The sequence below is a fragment of the Lacerta agilis genome, chromosome 15, assembly GCF_009819535.1.
Source record: "Lacerta agilis isolate rLacAgi1 chromosome 15, rLacAgi1.pri, whole genome shotgun sequence".
Lineage (NCBI taxonomy): Eukaryota > Metazoa > Chordata > Lepidosauria > Squamata > Lacertidae > Lacerta > Lacerta agilis.
The window spans coordinates 31,023,106-31,044,930 of record NC_046326.1 but is presented as its reverse complement, the minus strand read 5'-3'; the positions used below and the strand labels follow the sequence as shown (position 1 = coordinate 31,044,930).

Sequence of the window (21,825 nt, the reverse complement as noted above, 5' to 3'; positions counted from 1 at the left end):
CAACCAGGGTGTTGCATTCGTTTTTACTGTTTGTATTTTAAATATGCTGTTTTGGCGTTGTGATTTTACACTGTTGCCCTGAATGGCAAAAGGGCACCAGAAGGGAAAGGCACAAATTTCCGTGTGAAGGAAGTAAAACCACTCAATTGTTAACCATCTAACACAAGTCACTTTTTTAAAAAAGTAAAAAAAAGGTGGCCGTTCTAGCCCTTGTGACTGTGAAGGCAGCTAAGAACGCAAGAAAGGGGAATCATGCTGAGATTAAGTTGGGAGGAAGAGGTGTAGAACCTGCTTTTCTCTTCCGTGTTTTCATGTCCACAACCACCGCCCTGTTCTTCTCTGTGAAGTGCTTGAGGATGATCACGTTGTGGGCCTCATTTGCGTTGTCCATATACACAGACCGGGTCCCCATGCACAAGACCTGTAGGCAGCAGAGACAGAGCAGAGAGGAAGTGTCAGGTCCGCAAGGGGGTTGCTCACGAGTAACGACAAAGTCCGTCTTGTCTTTTAACAGTTTTATTGTGTAAAACTATTTACAGTGCGGAGCTACCTAAAAACATGACTGCCTAGTCGCTCGAAGAATCCAGAAGTGCCTACTTTCTGCTACGACCCCAACATAGGAATTTCAGCACCCTAAAGTGCCACCTCCCCGGTCTCTTGACCCCTCTGCGCAGCTCAGGCGACGGAAGTGGCGTTTCCCCCTCAGAGCGGGTCTGCAGGACGGTGCTGGGTCTCTGAGCAACATCCTGGAGCCCACGCTCCACCTGGCTGCCTGAGGATAACTCCTCCTCCCCAGGGGAGGTGCTGGACGAACTGCTGGGAGATGTATCACTAGATAGGAGTGGCTGGGGCTGCCTGTATCCACCGCGACCTTGCCTGGCCGCGGAGGGCAGATCCCTGACAGGAAGTCAAACTCCAGGCAAGGACTGACCACGACTAACTTTTATGCATCCTCTCCTGCCCTAGCAAGATGCATTTTTGTTGTCGTTGTTGCAATTGTGGCAGCGCTGTCTGGGAAATGGTTCCGCAGCAGCAGTGCTTTAAAGCTCAACACACTCACCTCTGGAAAGCCGACAAGTACCAGCAAGGTAAAGATGTTGGTGTGTTTCAGCTGGAAGGGCAGCTGCTTGATGCAGTGGTCTGTGAACGCAGCAATCACACTGTGCCATTGCACAGAGGCATTCAGGGCTCGGAGGATGTCGGCCATAGTGCATGCCCAGTCTAGGCCTACACGGCTGAAAAACAAAAAGTTTGGGGTTTTCTTAGGCTGAGCAGCCCATTTAGTTGTGTGACTGTGTGCGCTATTCATGCACCAGTGAGGTTTCCAAAACGACAAATGACTCCAATGATCAAGCAAAGGCACCCTTCCCTCCGATGCTTAGCAGAGATTCCTTAAGCAAGGGTGAACAAGCTTTCTTGAAAACGACAGCTGGCCTCCGCCCATAGAAACAGCATGCTTGGTACATTCTAGGGCAGTGGTCCCCAAACCTTATTGGGCCACTGCCCCCTCCATGGGTCCATAAACTCATCCCCATTGCCCCCTGCCTGATAAAAAGCATTATTCAGAATACTGTAATCGCTTACACGGCCCGCTAAGGATGATAATAACACAAAGAAATTCAAAACAGTAATGATTAACCGCACATTCATTCAAAATCCAATAAAAACTATTTAATTAATTCAACAAAACTGATGACCTAGATCCAGCAATACCAGCTATAATGAGATATCTTGTGACAACTCAGAACCACAAATACAAAGAAACGTGACTATAGTTTTGAAAGCAATCAAGAGCAGTAGAAGCTGTTTCACTTCAGGCTCTAGCCCCACCTCCAATGCCACCTCTGCCACCCCCTTGCCTCTTAGCACCCCCTTGGTAATTCCACCACCCCTGGAGGGAAGGGGAGGTACTGCTCACTGCTGCAGGGCAAAACCATCATCTTCTGAAGACCTACAAAGCTGAACCACAAACCGTAACACCCTCCACTAACCAGCTAATGTTGCCAGGATGGAAGGGGGAGGGGGAAATGCCCCTTCACTATGCCAGAGTCCAGGCTGGTGCAGCAAAGAGGGCTGGATGAGGCCCACTGCAATGATACGACAACAGTGGATCCTGTGCTTGCCCAGTGCCCCAGTCCATGGGGGTGTAGCGGTGCCTTGAACTGGCTATTGCAGGCGGGGAGACCACCTGCAGTAACTTCTGCCCACCTACCGTTCCCTATTCCAGAGGTAGGGAGGATTAGGCAGAGGAAAACTTTCCTCTATGTACCTGTCCAGGCAAACTGCACCCAAGCTGAAGAGGAGATGGGTCGTCTTCCATCCTTCTGGCACAGAGGACCCATCAGCAGCAACGAGCCCATGCTTGGCCGAGAGGACTGTGGTCACGGCAGCGTCTACTTCTGCGGGCATCAGCCTCCGAATCAACTGGCCTAGGAGCCCCAGGGTTAAGTGGTAGGTTTCATTCAAATGGCCGGCATTCGAGATCACAACTTGAAACATGAGCGGGAGGATCTGGTCAAGGTTCATTAGAGACATTGTTGAGTCCTGCAGAGAGGGGGAAAGGGGGCAGGAAATCAGAGGGCATGGGATGTGGTTCACTCCTTTTCTCCGTTTCCAGTTTTTGCCTACTTTCAGCTGGGAATGGACTGCTGGTCTCACCTGAAATGTGTTTGTAATGGGTGTCAAATCAACACCTGGCCTTCAAGGCAAGAAATGTTCAGAGTCAACAGCACATAGCTCTTTCCTGTCCTCACTCAGTCTGTTTCTTGCCTTCATCCAAGGTGGGCTGTCTATCCAGCTGTTTATTCACCTCTGCTTTTTACGAGCAGGCCCAAAGTGGCTGGATCAGCCTCAGGTTGTCCCATTCAGCAGTCAACTGCACTCTCCACACCCAGTTGCAGGTTCAGGTGGTTTGTTGGGGTCCCAAGGATGGGAAAAGGACACCCCCACCACCCAGTTCTTTGTTAAGCCTCTGCCCTCTTCTCCTCCAGCTGCTTTACCCGCTTCCTTCTTCTTGCCACCCAGGAACTCCCTGGCTTCCCTTCCCCCAGTTTGTGCAGATTCTTACTGATTTCAAGCGAGGCAACATGGCAGCCAGCAACCCAAGAATCCTCTTCTGGGAGCACTCGGCAAATATCTCCTCTTGGCTGGGCATTGCCTTCTCTTCAGCTTGGCATGGAGTCAAAATGTCGGCAACTTCAGCATCTGTTTAAAAAAAAAAAAGCAACATAAATTTCTCCAAATTGCAGAATTGTCATTACTGTTGAGGTAGCTGGTTCACAATGCGCTCCCTCCGTGTGCTTGACTTTCTCTCGCTTTCGGTGCTGACCATGGTGCAGCATTGCATCTGCAATGTGATAACCATGGTTAGCTTTAACTTTCCTTATGGTATTTCCTTATGCCCTGCAAGATCAGACCAGAGGACCATCCGGTCCAAGAGTCCTGTTTCCTACAACAACGATACCAGTTGCCCCTGGGAAGCCCCTCGCAGGAAATGAGTACATCATGGTTATTCACCAGCAGGTGGCATTTAGAGGCATGTTGTCTCGGACTTCCGGCGAGGTCGCCATCACGGGCGGTCGTGGGTTGCCTCGGCAGCGAGGCGACCCAGTCCAGCCCGGGGGTTGGAGCCCCGGTACCGCTAAGCGGGGCTCCGGTGAGGCGCGGGAAGAGCGTCCTGCGCCTCGGGCTCCCCGGCGGGCCCGCTAAGCTCCGTCCCCTTCCCTTGCTCCCCCTGTAAAGGGGGAGCGGGGGTGAGAGGGGATCGCGGAGCTGGGCCATTAGGGGATATGCCCCAACCGGGCGGAAAAGCGGCGAGCGCTGGCCGTGACGAGCGACGACGTTCTCCCTGTAGAAGATGAAAGGAAATGAAGCCCGGTGGTTGTGAGTACTTGACTGGATTAAATTTGTGGACTTTACGATCCGGGAGGTTTCAGGGAAAGGAAGTCTGCCTCCCTCCCTTCGGCGGCAAGAAAATAACGGTTTATGATACTGTTGCTACTAAGATGGTTACAATGTTTGGATTTTTTCACAAGTGAGACTATTTAGATCTCCCTTTGGGGAGGAAGAGGATGGAGAATATCCCTTTTTAAAGTTATGGTCTTTGCGCCCTGGTTTCAGGGAAAATGGCTGCGAAAAGTCTGAGCCGAAGTGGAAAACTACTGGTATAAGATGGAAAACATTGAAATAGAAACTGAAATTTGATACCTATGCCCGTTCTTACCATGTTGGGCTTTGTTTTTGAACTTGTTTTGAACTCTGGACTAACTGATGGACAAAGGATTATTATTTTGAAACTGGAACTGCTTAATCAGAAATTGAAGGTTTTGAGTGGGGATATGAAGAAAAATTTACTTCCCACAGAGGAGACCTTTCAGGTATTCGGTACTATGGAAGAGAGCCTTGGCAAAGAGCTGAAGGGGATGATTGAAGAACTGAGAGAGATGGCTTGGCGACTCCCGGAAAAAGAAACGTCCTTTGGCGGTGGCAGCCTCGGGACGGTGAAGAATGTTATATCCAGCCCCCGAGGTGAGAGCTCGGGAGTGAAGGGCAAAAAATTAAGATATCTACAAATAGAAGAAGAATGCAGCATTGAATGGGAGAAGCTGAAAGAAGATGAACAGTGTACCCTGATGTTCGATGCAAGGACTGTTGGGGACTGTGTCTGGATCTGTGGACGTACAAGGAAAGAGGACAATTTGAGGAGTGGTTCTGGTGAAAGATGGAGAAGGTCAATGGATAGAGGGGGGATAGGGTGAAGTGTATTAAGTGCAGAATATAAATGGTTTGTTATGGTAATCTGAAATCGGAGGGTTAAGACATTAAGTTTTATTTTATTTTTTAACAAGAAAAGGGATATTTTGAATTTTTGTTATTAGCAGCAGTTTAAGGGATAGAAGAAGTTTGCTTAGATTTGATATAAGAATAATTTGTTAAGATATAAAGTTTTGTTATTAATTATTATGGATTAAGATGATTGTTTAGATTTGAATTTTCTTTAAATGAATTCAATTTTTAGAGAGATGAAGTTATTAAAGTAGAATCTGGATTTAGAACCGAAGGAGAGAAGGCAGGGGAAGTCAATTGTAAAGATTCGGAACTAGAATTTTTTTTTTGTGTGTGTGTGTAAACAAGAAGAAGAATCGTGGTTATGTTTGTTTTTGTTTTGTATAAATGTGGGTGGGTGATGGTATTCTTTGTTATGAAAAAATACCAATAAATTCTTTATAAAAAAAAAATATAGAGGCATGTTGTCTCAGATCCCTGAGGATAGAGCCATGGATTGATCTTTGAGTACATTGTCAGCAATAAATATGCTGATGCCACACAGCTCTACTTCTTTATATCTGTAGGTGAGGCAATGGATGTGCTGGACCGTTCTCTTGCCTTGGTAATGGACTGGATGGGAGCCAACAAACCGAAGCTCAATCCAAGTAAGACTGATTAAGCTAGGTGGTTCCCTAGACCAAATGGATGAGAGGTGGCCTGCCTTTGATGGGCTTACACTCCATCTGAAGGAGCAGGTACATAGCTTAGGGGTACTCTCTTGCTGTCGCTGGCAGCTCAGGTGGCATCAACTTCGGCTGGTAGTCCAGCAGTGCCATTATCTGGACAGGGATAGCCTAACTTCTGTTGTCTATGCTCTGGTAACCTCATAAGTTAGATTGCGTTATGCCACCTCTCCCCATATGAACCAACCCAGACCTTGCGATCATCACCTGAGAGCCTTCTTGTGTCTCCCCCACAAGAGGCCCAGAGTGTGGCTCCCCGCTTATGGAATGCTCTCCCCAGGGAACCTCGCCTGGCATCTTCATTATACAGCTTTAGGCACCAGGCAAAAGTGGTTTTTTTTTTGTTTTTGTTTTTTTTTGTAACTAAGCCTTTGGCTGATTAACATTCTATGTCCTTCTAAATGTGTTTGTAGGAGGGTGGTGGTGGTTTTTGATCTGTTCTTGTTCTTATTATGTATTTTGTGTTCTAGTTTTGTATTTTTATGTTGTGATCTTCGGATGCAGGGCAGGCTACAAATTTAATAAATAATAATAATAATAATCCCCCTTTAAAAGTCATCTAAGTTGGTGCAATGCACTGTGTGAAGCAGCACTTCTTCAAAGCATCTAGCCTCAATTTAGCCAGTCCTCCAAGCCACCTTGGGAGGCCTGTGCACTCCCCTCATCTGCACTCCCAAGCACAGCGTCACTTCCTATTTGCAGTTAGTGCTAATCAAGGCTTTCTGTAATGTTCATATTGGTAAAGTATGACTAGCACTTACCTTTCCTCTATTAAGTTCTCTGAACATGCATAAACTTCTGCCCAGAAATTATTCCCTCTCCTTTCACCAACTCATTTCTCCACATTTAAGATAAATATAGTTTGTAAGGCTGCTGGGCTGGGGTTGTCTCTTATTTTAATCTTGAAAGGCACTTGGTAAATTTTAGGCAATTAAAAAATGATTACTATCGACTACATGTTATTACCAGCTGCAGGCACAAAGTAATTTTGATACCAAACAATGGCAGAGCCACCAGCTTAGAAGAAACATGTTCAAATGATAAAGGAGAAAGACATTTAAAAACAGAGTAGTGACTTGTAATTCTAGGAGCCAAAAAGGAAGTAATCTTTACCTGCAGATATAGATTCCTTCGCTTGAAAATCTGAATTAAGGGCAAGCTTCTCTCTCTCATGTGTTACCACCTCTTTCTTCAGCGGAAGGCCGTTGGAGGGCTTGCCCTCCGTTTTCACTTTCTGCGTTTGTTTGGTATCTGCAGAGGCCTGGATTTCATCAGTGTTTCCATTCCCCTACGAATAAAGGAGAGGCGAAAATTGCAACAGTGCTCTTAGGCAGTTAGCAAGCCTGACTTATCAAAAGCTAAAACAAACAGCAGGGTAGAGCACCTGCAGGGTTCAACTTCACCAAATTGGGCTGCCTTAAGAAGGTTCTCTCCTCTCAGCCAGAGGAATTTGTTTCCACTGAGTCCTGATCCAGATGGGTCCCTAACTTCTAGAGCATAAGGAATTTGATAAGGCTGCACTCCATTCTTCCTGGGATGGAGGAAACTCCCCAGCTGAAAAGCGAAGGGAGTGGGTGGTGGTGATTGGCAGTGTACGTGTGCGCTCAGTGAATGGGTGCGCTTGCCATGTTCCTTGCGAGATGAGACCTTTGTTTCCTACACGTGTGAACTATTAGTCTGAAATTAACACAAATCTTAAAATTTACGCAAAACCAAGGTGAAGCCAGATTCAGGCCCTGGGAAGCCATCATTCGTTACACCCACTGCTCATGTCTCTTTGTTAACAAAAATAGGATTCTTCATCAATGACAATATTCACATGTGAAGGTACGCCACAGTTAATCGTTTGCTGTGAATGTGGAGCTCACTCCCACCTTCTAGAAAACAGGAGTCAACACCCTCCTGTTCTGCCTTATCTGCTTATAAGCTGCAAGATCCTGCAGTGCAGGGTAGCTTTTGCCTACCTGGTATATCCTACAGCTGTTTTGGTTTATAACTCACAGCAGACCAAGCCAGCATTGGCCACAGGATGCTGGGGCTGAAGAGAGTTGTAGTCCAAAACATCTGGAAGGTACTATGCACACAGAAGCTAATACAGGCAGTCATTATAGCTGTACAGAATCATAAAAAGGGACATGAAAGAGGGGCCAGTTTGAAGCATCTTTTAATTTAAAAAAAGCATTTACACTGAAGCATTTTAAATATATATAAATATTTACGTTGCAGTGGGTGAAAGATGCAGACATCGCCTTATCGGTTTCCATGGCTCTCTCACCAGGGCTGTCTGTGGAATTTTCAACTGATAGTATCCCCTTTTCAGGTAAAGATTCGCTTTCTGGCAACATGCAAAGCAGAGCAAGGCTTTTCAAACCTAGATGTGGGGGAAGGAAGTTAAGATGATCCAAAAGCAGAACATGAACAGACCAGATCCTAAACGTGTACTGGGGTGAGGGTAGAAGAACGAAATAAATCCAACTCTCATCATAATTAGAGCAAGTTCTGGAACTTGAGGGTTAAGAAAATGAACTCTGTGCCCCCCTCACCCCCCCCAGCAGTGTTCAAAAATCCAGACCAGCTCATATGGGGTTTACTGCCACTGCTGACAGCCTCCCTTCCAAATTATCCTATTCCCTAGCCACCAGGCGATGGGGAAAGGCAGCCTTATGGACTGCACAGCCCACACTTGGTAGGGAGTAGTTGAGCAAAATGAGCAGTGCAGGTACCACATGTTTTGACTGTGGGGGGTTTTAAATGCTGGAAGAGGGTGTCCCAACAACTCCACCCCCCCAAAAAAATCATTTATTATTTAAATTTCTTACGTCACTTTTTCCCTATGGCAACTCAAAGTGACTTACAATATTTTAATCAAAAAACACATGCACCAGCAAAAAAAACAACCCGTAAAAGAAAACATCCCACCCACGCAAAAAGTTACCCTCTGCAATCTCCACCCTGAAGCAGAATCCAGATGCAGACCTTACGGCAGGGTGCAGGGAACCCCCGGTCCTCCATACGCTGCTGAATTACACTTCCCATCAGCCCCAGCAGGCATGAACAGTGGCCACGGATGAGGGGAGTTGTAGTTCAATAACACCCAGATGGCCAAAGGCACCTTACAGCTTCATATCAAAGCAACAGGCCTTAGCACGTGTGCAGAATCCGTGCCTGGGATAAGCAATGCCCCCTCCTTTCTCCCGCCGTTGCTCTGCCTTGGGTCTGAGCGGCCACCCCCTGGCCTTCACCTTTCCCATGCTGCACTTTCACCAGACAGTCCCCAATCAGCTGGATGCACTCCTGCTGCAGGGTCCTGGCGTGGGCGACGACCTGGGGGTCAAGTTCTTCCTCGCCATCCCCTTGCTTGCCGCTCGACAAGTCGGCGCTGTAGAGAGCCAGAGCGGAGAACAGCAGCCAAGAGTAGTTGTGAAGGTAGGGCTGGATGAGCCGATGGCGGTCACTGATCCGGATGGTCATCATCGGGTGCGCTGTGACGCTGTGGGTGGGAAGGTGGCTAAAATGGAGGGGAGGGGGGAAGAAGAGCAGAACTTCTTGTTACGATGGCTGGCTGGCACTGCTACTAGCAAAATGTCGACGGGGTGCATGTGACTGCCTCTGGGCGCAAAGCGGGGTTGTGCTCTGGGCACAACACAAGTCTCTGCAACCTAGAGTGTCATCTCCTTTCTTGCTTCTTATTTTCTGAAAATGCTTACAACACACAATCCTCGTATACCCCCCCCCAACCTCCTCAAAAGTACTGCTCCATCCATATGGGCTCTGCACAGTTCCTGGCACCAGAAACAAATTCATTGGGCAAGGATGTAGAGGTACCCTATTCCTGATGTGTCACTTCCATCTGTACACCTGGCTCTGATTAGTAGATCCAGGGGTGGGGTGCTAATAAAAGAAACCCGGTACATCCGGAAAGTGTGTAGGCTCCCCACCCCTTGACTCAAGCGAGATTGGGAGAAGTGCTGAGCAAATTGCACCTGCGGATTAGCCCAGATTTGCCCCCACCCCCTCCACCCGATAATGCAAAAAAACAGGGGTGCCCAATTCCCAAGCGTGATCATGTTAAGATTCAGAAGGTTGCTGGCAAAGGCACAGTACCTCTCAGAGTACTTCTTGGCAGAGTAACACCCAAAGCAAAGGTCAAAATCTTCACACACGTTGCAGTTCATGCGCTGCCCAACGATAATGCCCTGGCAGTGGTCGCAGGCATATTCCATGTTGACCATGTCATGGTTCGCCTCGTGGCCTTCGGGTCTCACTCCGCCTACATGGGATGCAAAGGGACAGCAACGGGTGTTCAAAGCAGCCATTGTTCAATCGCCACACCACTCTTGCAGCAGAACTGTTGAAGAAAGCCGTTTCCTCAGCCTCTGCTGCCTAGTACCTTCCAGATGTTTTGGACTACAGCTCCCATCAGCCTCAGCCAGCACGGGGGGGTAAGCTGTAGTGCTAAACATCTGGAGGGCACCAGGTTTGGCAAAGGCTGATATGTTCCGATTTCTCTTTCTTAAACATGCTTAAAAATAACCCTTTAGGGTGCACATTCAGTGTCTTTGCATGGGCCAAGAGCCAGAAGGTTCAAAGGCCTTGCTGGTAAGACTTTTGAATGGCAAAAAATGAGATGTTTTGCTTGCATGGAAAGTGCCCTGCTGGATGTGACCGAAGACACTTTTAGGTTCCATCAGCACCCCGTTGGGAGTCTCCAGGAAACTTGTGAGAGACGAAAAAGCAGCACTTCTTCCCCACTGTGTCTGACATTCTGAAGTTTACTGCTTTGGGCCATGGAGGTTCCATTTAAGTGTCACGACTTATCACCTGGAGAGGCCAAAGCTCCAGTTCAAAGCCTGTCTTTGACACTTCAAGGGTCCCCTTGGAGCAGAGGAATGGGGAGCCGGTGGCCCTCCAGATATTGCTAGAATGCAGCTCCTATCAGCCCCAGCCTGTGTGGCCAAGGGTCAGGGATGATGGGAGTTGTAGTCCAGCAACACCTGGAGGGCCACAGCTTCCTTATCACTGCTCTAAAACACAAATAAGCTTGGGTTGATGCGAGTTGGGAGTTTAGAGAATAGCTAGAGGGCTGCAGGTTCCCCATTCTTACCCCCAGAAATTGAAAGAGGAGAGAGAGAGAGTGAAGGGAAAGGAAGGGAGTGGATAACTTTAAGTCCCTCTTCTCTGCTGGGAAAATGGACCTGTAGTAGTTAATGAATGTGCTGGGAATCCACATAGCATCAATCCACCTATACACATACACACCACAACCTGCAAATTATAGTATTTCTATGTTTTACACCCTACCCCTCCTTTTTCTTGTGTGCCTGTTTCAAAATTCAGAAAACTGGTGCAATTTTTAATTTTTTTTAAGTTAATGCAAAAGGATCTCCTTAGGTGTCTACTTTTTAAAAAAAGGAAAGGAAAGATGTTAAACTACAGAAAACTGAGCACCCCCTTTGAAGAAGAAACAATGCCATTTCTGGCCAACCAGCTTACCCAAAAAGCATGTTTTGCAAAGATCCATGTCGTTGCACTGCAAGCAGCGGTAACGATGCCAAGGAGCAATCTCATCGCACCCATCACAGGATATGTCCACGTGTAACAGGTCACAGTAGCGGGCAATGAACATGTGCATCTGGAACGAGACATGGAAACATTTTTTACAGGCTCAGTTTGCAGAAAACTTTAAACGATAAAATGCCGCCATCTTGGTCCTGCCCACTGCACGTCCAACTCAAGAGCCGTCATCTGTAGCATGGGCAGATCAATATATTTCTGATGGAAATTGTTGAATTGTAGAGTTGGAAGGGGACCATGAGGGTCATCTAGTCCAACCCCCCTGCAATGCAGGAATCTTTTGCCCAATGTGGGACTCAAACCCAGGAGCCTAAGGTTAAAAGTCTCGTGCTCTACAGACTGAGCCATCCCAGCAGGCCCAGTTTTGCATGTATTAATTAGCCTAAAAGCAAACCAAAGTGGGGGAGAGCATTACTCTTGTGTTCGAACCCTGCCCGCAGGTTTCCCACAGGTATCCAGCTGGCCACTGTGACAACAGGATACTGAACCTGGCCTGATCCAGCAAGACAGCTCTTGTGTTCTTAAACCCATTATGTCCTGATTCTTCATTAATCTGCAACAGCCAAACCTCCCCACGACCAATATGATTTGGACTACAACTACCATCAAGGCAGCTGGAAGTGGCAGTCCAAAGCTAGAGGACACCAGTTTGGAAAAGGCTGATCTACAATTATTATTTTTTAACCCACCCACCCAAAAAGCTATGCATTTGCAAACACATTTTCTCCCAATAATGCATCTCAGAATGCATGTTATTCTTAAATGCGTATTTTTAATGTGCATTTTGCTTTGTTCTTTGAGCTTTGAACAGCACAGCAAAATCCAGACAAGGGCAAAACCCGAGAGGTAACTGTGTTCCAAGCCACAATTAACTTCAGGAGGTGCCGCATCAGGTCAGTCCACAATTACCGGTTGATCGCAGGGTGCCCTTGGTCAATCATCCCCCCCCCCAAAAGCTAAAAAAACTTTGGGTCTTCCTCCCCCCTAATCCAATAGTTTAACATCACTACCAGTTATTTTATAGTGGGAGTAGATCGCTGTCTCTTGGGAGTTGGACATGCCTGCTCTAGATAATGGAACAGGAACTGGGGGGAAAGCCCATCAAAGGGAAACATCAGGTGGGAAGAACATGAGTTTTGCAAAGCCTGGAGGGCTTTGGAAAGAAAGCAGATGGATGCAGGATTGCTTCTTGGAGTTTTGCGCTCTCTCTCTGCACAAACAGCACTCTCAGTTAATGCCAAGAGAGAACTTGGTTTCAGCCCCAAGGAGGCTTCTGCTTCTAAAAGCCAATTCAGGTGCAGCCTACAGTAATATTTTGAAGTAGTATCATGTACAACTCTTCCAGTACAAACAAAACTGGTTACACACTCCCCGCACCCCCAGATTCAAAGCTATCCTGTGAGTGAGCAATATTTTGGAACTTAGAAGTACCTAGGCATGCACATTCTGAGTTCCCAATTCCATTCGCCTATCAGTGTTTTCAGTCAATGACTAAAATGTGTTTTTTAGTCATGCTGCTGGTTCATTAAAGTAGCTCTGCGAAAGGGTTTTAAACCAGCTGAATCATATATTTTAATGCATTTCTGGTATTCTCCTCCCACCACCCCGCCACCCCCATTTTGAAAGTTTCACAATGATAATAATATACTAACGTTGTTCTTATACGGTTGTTTTTAATTTGCTGGCTTGGGTGGATTTGACCCCGAAAGGCATCTTATAAATATTTAAATGCATAGATAAAACAGAAGGCAAATCAAAAATTGACACCTAGCTAAAAAGTCGTAAGAAAATGAAACATAAAAATGCCTTCCAAATCCCAAATGGTGGTGGGGGTGTACTCTTCCAGTACAAACTGGGGAGGGGGGGGGAGATTGCACGCTCCCAGGGCCACTGGGTGGACTTCATAGCTCAGCAGGTTTGAAGGAGCATCTTTCAAAGCCCATGTCAACCACCTGCCTTCTTGTGTTCAGGATACATCCTCCCTTTACCCCATCCCACAATGTCATCTCCAGTTTTTGGAGTAGGGTCCTTGGGCCTCTTGCATGTGCGGCCCCAATCCCTGCCGGCTACAATATGCCCATCCATGCCTGCCCACTGCACCAGTTCTGCCTCCACCTGCTCTACCTCTTGACCCCTTCCGCCAAACCCAGACAAAATGTTTTCATTCTAATGACCTTCCTCTGCTTCTCTGGGTCAGCCTGGCTTATCTTGTCACACCAGCTTTCAAAGACTCCTTCCTGACACTCGTCCATCCACTCAGAGTTCTGCTTGTAGTCTGCGAGTTCCTCTTCCTCGCTCCACTGACTAGGAACAAAGGCACAAAATTAAATGCTTTCTACTTAGAACGGCAGGACCAAAATAATGGGGAAAGAGGGGCTGCAATGTTTAATAGATTAAAAGACATTTGATTCAAGTAAAAAGAGGCTTCAGGTTGATACGCTTCAAATATCTTAACTGTAGGCTGACCCTGGTGTTCCAGATTAAGAGCTGAAGAGAATTGTTCAGTGAGTCATTTACACTTATGCAAGTTAATTTCATTAATGCACAGGATTGCCCCTGTCCCTTCAATCTGGAGAATGTGGCAAGCCTGGAAGCTTGGAGTGGGGGGCAGGGACATCTCTTCTACAGTCCTGCTGTTCTTTTGAGGGTCTCCATCTCAGAAACGCAACAAGCACAGGGAGAGTGGAAGGGGCCTAAGAACACAGTACCACAAAGGGAGTCCTTTCAGTGGTAATCCCCTGGTTTGTGGGGCTTACTCAGTGCCTCTGCTGTCAACCTTTCAGCACCAAGGGAAGACCTTTTCATTTCCACATGTTCCAGCATTTTAAAAAACTGTTTTCTGTTGTTGTTTTGCTATTTAATGGTCAAAGGTTTTATCTCTATGTTCTATTTTTTAAAAACTCAAGTCAACTATTTTTTACACTTTCACATGAGCACATTCGTTAATGGGTGGCACAGAAAAACTTGGTGTACTCCCATTTGTTTTCATAATTAGCACAAGCACTAAACCTATCAATTTAACCCTCTTTAGGTTGCCCATTAAAAGTAATGCTTTAAAAATAATTTGGTCTTCTTCTAAATAATTTCCTTGGAATTCCTGCTCTAAGTGTCCCCCATTGAATTATCTGAGGCCAGTAAGAGGGTTTTTTTCAGTGCTAGCACCATAGTTATGGAACAGCCACCCCAGGGAGGTTTGCCCAATGCCAGCTTTGTGATATTTCCAGCGACACCCAGGTCTTTTAAAGAGCTGGTGCAGTATGACCTATGTTTTTTAATCTGTGTTCTAACTTCGGAGGAGCAAGGATGTAGGCTTTGATTTCATGGTTTTATGACCTAATTTGCATTTCCAATGTGTTTAGAATTATTTCATGTTAAACCACAAAGAGAACTTTATGCTGTACTGGAACAGCATACAAATGCCATTAATAAACCAAGTTTTAAAAAGTGGGCTACTCAAATGCCTAGCCCTACCAGAAACTCAGAACCCCTACGAGCCATAGGAACAAATGTGGAATCCTGCAATGCATGAGGTTGATATATTAATCCAAACAACAAACATCTCAGTCTCAAAACACTTCAAACATTAGGCTCCCCCATTAAGGGGGAAAAGAAAAACAAGGCATCTGTATTTTTTTTTTTAGAGAAAGCCAGCTCTTGTAAGAAACAGTAACTGCTTTGGGAAATATCTCTATTTTGCATTATTTATTCACTCGTCAGATTTCTATCCCACCTTTCAGCCAAAATCGCCTCAAGGCAGTTCTGGGCAATTCCTACAAATGCACAAACTACTCCCCAGCCAAAATTATTTCACAGACTTTCAAAGAATCAGAGTTGGAAGGGATCCCAAGGGCGATGTAGTCCAACCCCCTGCATTGCAGGAATCTCAACAGGCGGTCCCCCATCCAATTTGAAACCATACCAGACCCTGCTTAGCTTTGCAAATGTGCTAGCCATTTTGTTGCGGCACCAATAGGAATGCCAAAGCAAAACAAACCCAGTTACTTGTCCCAACTTACCAAACTATGCTGTCATGTGTACTTATGTTCTCTCGTGACATGCTGATAAGGAGGCGTGGCAGCTGTATATCAACAAAGAAGGAAAGGTCACTTGGCTCCCAACCCATGTCCAAGAGGTGAAGGAGAGACGTCTGCACGCAGGACAAGGCAGGGAGCAACGATCTAAACGAACAGGGAAGACAAACCAGGGCAGCGCAATTAATACATGGAGGAGCTGCGAGGTTGCAGGTGGCAAAAGCGAGGGAGAAGGGACAAACGGCCTTAATTTCATTTGGGGGGTAAAGGGGGCTATGACCAAGGGAGAGAACATGATGGCATTTGCACATAGTGTGGAGGAAAGCAACATTGGAAACAACCTGATTTTTCTCCCTTGTTCATAATACAGAGCCTTTTCTGTGGCTGCTCCCCTACTGTGGAATTCCTTCCCAAGAGAGATCAGACTGACTCCTCCTTCCCCTTGTTATCCTTCTGCCAGCAGGCTAAGCAAGACCTTCCTCTTCAGACAGGCCTTTGAATACGAAGGTGCAGACGAAGACTGACCACTGGGCTGCTGTCAGGGCAAACTGCATTTAAATTGCTGGTTTTAATTGTGTTTATTAGTTTGCTTTTGTAACTTTGTGTTTTATAATGTTTTTAACTACTATGAGCTGCCTTGAGTCCCAGCTTGGGGAAAAAGGCAGGATATAAATACCTTAATAAGTAATAAATAATACTAGAGCTCAGAGTGATGCAACAAAATAGATTGATAGTAAGTTATGAGCAGACAATGGGCTCTTCACACAACACCAGGGACAATTACCACAGTGGTTGGAATAAAGGAGTCTTACAAAAAAATAAATAAAGGATCTTGTATGGTTTAAGAGAGAGAGAGAGAGAGAGAGAGAGAGAGAGAAAGAGGTCCATACTTCTCATCGAGGTCGTTAAATCCTTTCAGAGCGTTGACCAAAAAGAGAAGAAGCTGGTAGTAAGATTCCCGTATTTCCCGGTGCAGCTCAGCCCCACAGCCTTCCAAGTGTGCAAAATAGCTGGAAAATAAGATATATAGGCTGTTGAATTGCATTTTATAATCCTGCCTTTGTGTAACATGTCCTAACAACAATAGCTACTTCAATCTACCATTGCACTGACACCAGAGCAGAGGGGAAATGAGAAGAACCAAAATGCCCCCCTGAAATTTCTTTCTGTTGTTAACTCTCAGCTATGGCTAACCTGTTATCTCCACACCAGATCCAGCCCACCTGCCTGCTTTCCCTTTTGCAGCAAAATCTGAGACTGAAGAGGCATATATAATTAACACACATACATCAGGGGTTTTGCTATTTTTTTAAGGCTTTCATTTTCTTAAAAACTAACAGCCTGGTTCAAAATCAAGCCTGAAAGCAATACGAAGCCTGCGCGTATGAGCTAATAAAACTGAAACATCAGTCCTCCTCTGTCATGTTTATTTAACACAAATCCTCCCTTTTTCTAAACAAAGGATTGAATGTGGGTGGGGGAATACATAACTTGAGCTATTCCCAAGATCATCCATTAAAATATGACAGTGCTAAGTGTATGACGGGTTATCCATATTAATTTAAAAAATAATTTTTATTAAATATTTTCTTTGGTTTCGAAAGTACATACTTTCTCTCTTTTTTCAGGTCGTAGAGTCTTTTCTACAGATCAGTTACATTCAAATGTGAGACATCAGTGTTGTACACACTATCGTATTATTGTCTCCCTCTCTGAAAATTCTAGAACCTGTGAACATTCAATGAAGCTGAAATGCTGGGAGATTCAGGACAGGTAAAAGAAAGTCCTTCTTCATGCAGCGCATAGCTAAAGTGTGGAACTCATTCCCACAGGAGGCTGTGAGGGCCACCAACTTGGATGTTTTAAAAAAAGGACCAGGCAAGTTCATGGAGAAGTCTATCAATGGGTACGAGCCACAGTGGCTCAGCTCTGCCTGCAGGTGGAGGCGGCAATGTTTCTGAGTACCAGTAGCGGGAAACCACAGGAGGGGAGTGTGCTCTTGTGATCAAATCCTGCTTATAGGTTTCCTAGAGGCATTGGGTTGGCCTCTGTAAGAACATGATGCTGGACTAGATGGGCCAATGGCCTGTTCCAGCAGTCTCTTTTTATGTTCTTACTGGGGCAAATTTTATTTGCCTCTAAAACCAAGCTCTCTCCTCCCTGTATTCCAGCCACCCAAAAACTGGTGCCTCCAAATGTTTTGGACTGCAGCTCCAAAATGCTGGCCTCGGGTACTCCCCATCAAAGGCGTAGACCATACTAAGATATAGGGAACAATGGCTTGATTGGACGCATTCCGCTCTCTGCTAACCTGAGCTAAAAATGAGCAACTGCCTATGCCTGAAGTGCAGCTTCCCCCATGTCTTACTTTGTGAAGTCTTTTTGGCAAGCCAGGAGTTCCAGCAGGAAGATGATGCAAGGTGGGGTGAAGCAGTGAGGCTGGCTGAGGGATTCTAGGCACTGGAGGATCATCTTCAGCACTTCCAAGATGCTTTTGGCTTGAGCTTTCCTCAAAGCAAGGACTTTCAGAACACTAGGAGAAACACATGCACACACACTTTCCTATTAAACCTTTTCCTGCATTGGCACAAGGGGATGGTGCATTAACCCACACCGATGAGCTTCTCCGTCAACAGAGAACTGGTGACGTCAAGAAGCCTAACAAAGTGGCAAGTGGTGGATTATTTATTGAGCAGGACAAAATGTGGCAGCAACGCAATGAGAACACACTACATGGCTTTATGGTTTGTTATAACAGGGTTTCCTGATATATACACAAAAGCAAGAAACGCTCTCACGTACACTCGCCCACCGAGATGGAATTCTTAACTCTATGCTTTTTTGTACTGCTTAATATACGTAAGCCCTAGGCAGTTTATGTAACGTGTTAGAACCAAAAACAAATACTTCTCACAAAACATTCACTGTTGAGCACATATTCTGAGGCAAACACACCTTGTGCCATACTGTGGTTCCTTGTATCTGATTGGCCACTGTGAGAACAGGATGCTCAACTAGATTGGCCATTGGACTGATCTAGCAGGGCTCTTCATATGCTCTCACAGCATCCTATTGTTCAGCATTAAGCACCACAGACCAAGAGGTAGGAGCCGAACAAGCAAATCTCAAACGCCCCTTGAGGTTTTTCTGGAGCCTCTATCTAATGAGACGTCTGGTTTTTCTTTTACCCTGAGTCTTGCCGGCACAAAATTAGATCTGGCTCACCTTTCATGAGAAAGAGATTGGTCCTTAATGAAGTCCAAGGTGTGTTTCAGGATGGGGTATTTCTCCTTAATGCTGGGCACAGGCTTGGACTCCTCCATGGAGCGGAAGGAGAGGAGCCGGAGCCTCCCGCGGCTGAATGGAGGCTTCCTAGTGGGAGTGGAGGGAGGGGACAAGGCATCTTCTTGCTCCGACAAGTTACTATCAAGGGATTTGCTTTGGGATGCAGGAGACACTTCTGTCTGTGGCGAGTCTGGCACCTGCTTCCTCTTTGAGCTGGAGGCTGTGGCCTGACTTGCCTCCGGAAAAACAAAACCAGTCACTCCAGAGACAGGGGAAGAATCTGACGCTTGGAAATCCGCTTCGACGACAGAGCTCGTCCTCCGGCGTCTGTCTTTGTGGCATCGCCCAAAGTCCTCCATGTGATCTGAGTCATGGCCTTCTGCCTTGGTCCGTGCAGGCAGAAAACTGAGCAAGAGATGACTTTTCTGGATGCACTGTTGCGCTGCAATAGAAAGGCAACAAGTGCATCATGAGAGCGGTGCAACTGGGCTCCTCCTGCTCTGTGCATCTCGTATCAACAGATGAAATGTTAAGTATTTCAAAAGTGCACGGCCTACCTTACAGCTCTCGCTGTAGTGTGGCCTGCCACATGCATTGGGTCAATGACATGCTGGGGACAGCATGGGATTCCACAGATGTCATGGCAGCCACAAAGTCCTGAACTGCCCCAGACTTAGTGGCTTTGGCGTGAATATTGAAGTCCTCCAAGACCAACAATGCAGGCGTTCTCAACATAATTACAATTTATTACCTGCCCTTTACTCTAAGGTTCCAGGACAGGTTACAACAGTAAAACACAACAGTGATATTAAAACACAGTAATAAAAGGTGGGATCTAAAAAATATACATCTCAAGTGTCAAAAGCCAGAGTAAAGAGGTGCATCTTCAGCTTTCACAAAAGCTGTGTAATGATGGTGACAAAGACAACTCTGTGGGGAAGGAGTTCCGCAACTTATGGGCTACAATAGAGAATACCCTCTCCCAGGGTGTCAGCCCTTGAGCTTCTGAGGACAGAGAAACAACCAAGAGGGCCCCCTCCACTGATCTCAGCAGCTGAGGGGTTCTATAGGGAAGGAGGTGATCTTTCAGGCATTTCAGATCCAGGACCACCAAATCTGTCCTGGGTGCCCAACACAAGGCACAGACACTCTAGGTGGACAGGAAGCATGAAGAGAAAGATTGAATTCCTATATACTGCACGTCAAGATCCGGGGTTCAAAAACCCTGAGAACCAGCCCTGGAAACCAGCCCAGAGTTGTAAACGAACCCGCAGTCGCCTGGGCCAAGTGACAAGAGCTAAAAATGAGACTCTTTTTTCCTTCAGTAGCAATAGCACTGAATACACTATACACAATTTGGCAAAATAACCTACCTCACATCCAACAATGGGCCTACTCAAGGCCTCAGCCATTAAATGTTAGGGAGGCAGCCGTTACCCTTTATTTTGGATATGTTTGGGAGTCCTGATTCTCCAGGGTATTCCTCCCAAAACCTGCTGTCCTCACCCACCCCAACAAATGATCTAAGACTACCCTGCTCCCATAGAGTCCAAGAGCACACCCATTCAATAATTTGAGCAGAAGTAAAAACTCCACTCACAACTCACACCCAAAGTAGAAACAAACATGAACAGCAAAGCTGAGGTTCAAACCTAAAGACCAAGATCTTGTCAGAAAACCTGACAAACAGTCCACATTGGCTGAAGGCAGGAAATGGACTCAGTTGTGTAAAACCTAAACTCTAAACACTTCCTGCCTCGGATGCCAGGAGATGATATTCATCAGTGTGGCTGTCTGCTGCCCATGGGAAAAGCAAGAGGAGCAAAGAGAGGCAGAAGCACAATGAAACTTACCAAGGGTCTCCGGGTTCACCTCGCTCATCTCAGCAGCCTGCTTCTCCTCCCCATCACTTCCCTGGTTCACGAGGGACTTCTGTTTCATTTCTAGCTGTAGAAATACACATATTTTTTAAAAAGAGTTTAAAGTACTTTCAAAATTTGCCAGTCCTGGAAAGATTTTTATGCAACCATAGAACTGCAGATCTGAAAGAGGGTCACCAGGTCATCTAGCCTAACCCCCTGCAATCAGCTTGCTGAACTGTGAAATGAGTCCGACAACTAGAAGCTCTGCTCCAGAAATAAACAGCTTGCATAGAAAACCAGAGGGGAAATTTTAACTGCTACTGATTTCCTGCCTCGGAAGGTCTCCCTTTTGTGAATGAACGCAAGCATGCACGCTAAACACAAACACACTGTAAGGTTCTCAGTTAGTTGCTCATGAGTAAGCAGCCAGAACTCCGCTGATTCCTTTAAAGATTTTATTGTGCAAACTATGTACAGTGCAGAGCTAAAAAGTTCATGTCTGTATCAAGCAGTGTCAGAATCCGGGAATGGCCCCTTCCGGTTCTGACCCCAACAAATGAGTTTCGGAATACGAAAACCCCACCTTCCATCCTTTCTTTTCACCCCACAACATCTGTGGGGCGACGGAAATTGCATTCCCCCTTTATCGCCCTCCGGACTGTTGGGACTCTCTTGCATTCCCAGAGCCCCTATTCCCTTTCCCCTGTGAACTCTCCCCCTCCTCGCTGGACGTCTCGCCGCTCCTCTCGCTACCAGAGGAGGAGCTGCTGGCAAGGTGGGGCTGGGGCTCTCTGTAACACCCAGAGATCCCTTCCACCACCTTGCGCTGCATCGGGGACAGTTCCCTGACACACGCACATACAGATGACTCTGTTTGTGGGTTTCCTCACTGGACTGGTTCACATGTCACATTTAGAAACAAGCTTATGACTTATTGTGAATGAGAAGCATGCCAGTTCACATTGCTCAAATTGTCGCTGCCCCAGTACTCCTCCTTTGTCAAGCTGGGTGGAAGTAATTCACAGCACTGGGTGGAAGTAATAACCAGCACACCATGAGCAGAACATCAAAGTTAACTTTCCTCTGTGGTTTACCATGAGATGCAAAAAGGGCCAGGGGGGGAGGGGAGAATGTGCAAATTATTATTATTATTATTATTATTATTATTATTATTAGTGATGGTGATGATGATGATGCAGGGTTCATGGAGTTTCTTATACATGCAGGAGGTGTAGCTTGTGAAGCAAACCTTCGTAAGTAAGAACTGCCTTCAGTTTCGGAGGTGCACTGCCTCTGAAAACCAGTTGCTGGGAATCACAAGTGGAGAGAGTGCTGCTGGACTCAGACACTGTGGGACCAGGGTGTACAACTGGGCAGGCGTTTCATCAGGCCCAGCTACAAGGGCTCTCCTTGCATTCTGAACCAGAGGACTAGCTGAAGTGCTAAACCTGGGCATGGGCTATATATATATAGCACTTCAGACCGCAGACAGGAGCTCACGTGGGAGATTGCAGCTTCACATGTAAAACTAGCATCTCAGGGAGAAGGATTCTAGCTTCTCCC

General features: G+C 46.3%; 1 protein-coding gene across 2 annotated transcripts in view; it reads right to left on the bottom strand.

The window, feature by feature from the left end:
- Window positions 1-21,825, bottom strand: part of ZZEF1 (zinc finger ZZ-type and EF-hand domain containing 1) — a 76,976-nt gene that overhangs the window by 18,922 nt on the left and 36,229 nt on the right. For both annotated transcript variants that reach the window (XM_033171749.1, XM_033171750.1), the window contains exons 28-42: window positions 20,254-20,347; window positions 18,341-18,842; window positions 17,484-17,648; window positions 16,006-16,125; window positions 15,101-15,262; window positions 13,259-13,388; window positions 11,004-11,142; window positions 9,615-9,780; window positions 8,753-9,018; window positions 7,730-7,881; window positions 6,624-6,798; window positions 3,068-3,204; window positions 2,270-2,544; window positions 1,061-1,235; window positions 289-421 (exon numbers count right to left, since the gene is read on the bottom strand). In XM_033171749.1, the coding sequence (XP_033027640.1) occupies window positions 289-421; window positions 1,061-1,235; window positions 2,270-2,544; window positions 3,068-3,204; window positions 6,624-6,798; window positions 7,730-7,881; window positions 8,753-9,018; window positions 9,615-9,780; window positions 11,004-11,142; window positions 13,259-13,388; window positions 15,101-15,262; window positions 16,006-16,125; window positions 17,484-17,648; window positions 18,341-18,842; window positions 20,254-20,347 (2,791 nt within the window). The remainder of the gene's footprint in view (window positions 1-288; window positions 422-1,060; window positions 1,236-2,269; window positions 2,545-3,067; window positions 3,205-6,623; window positions 6,799-7,729; window positions 7,882-8,752; window positions 9,019-9,614; window positions 9,781-11,003; window positions 11,143-13,258; window positions 13,389-15,100; window positions 15,263-16,005; window positions 16,126-17,483; window positions 17,649-18,340; window positions 18,843-20,253; window positions 20,348-21,825) is intronic.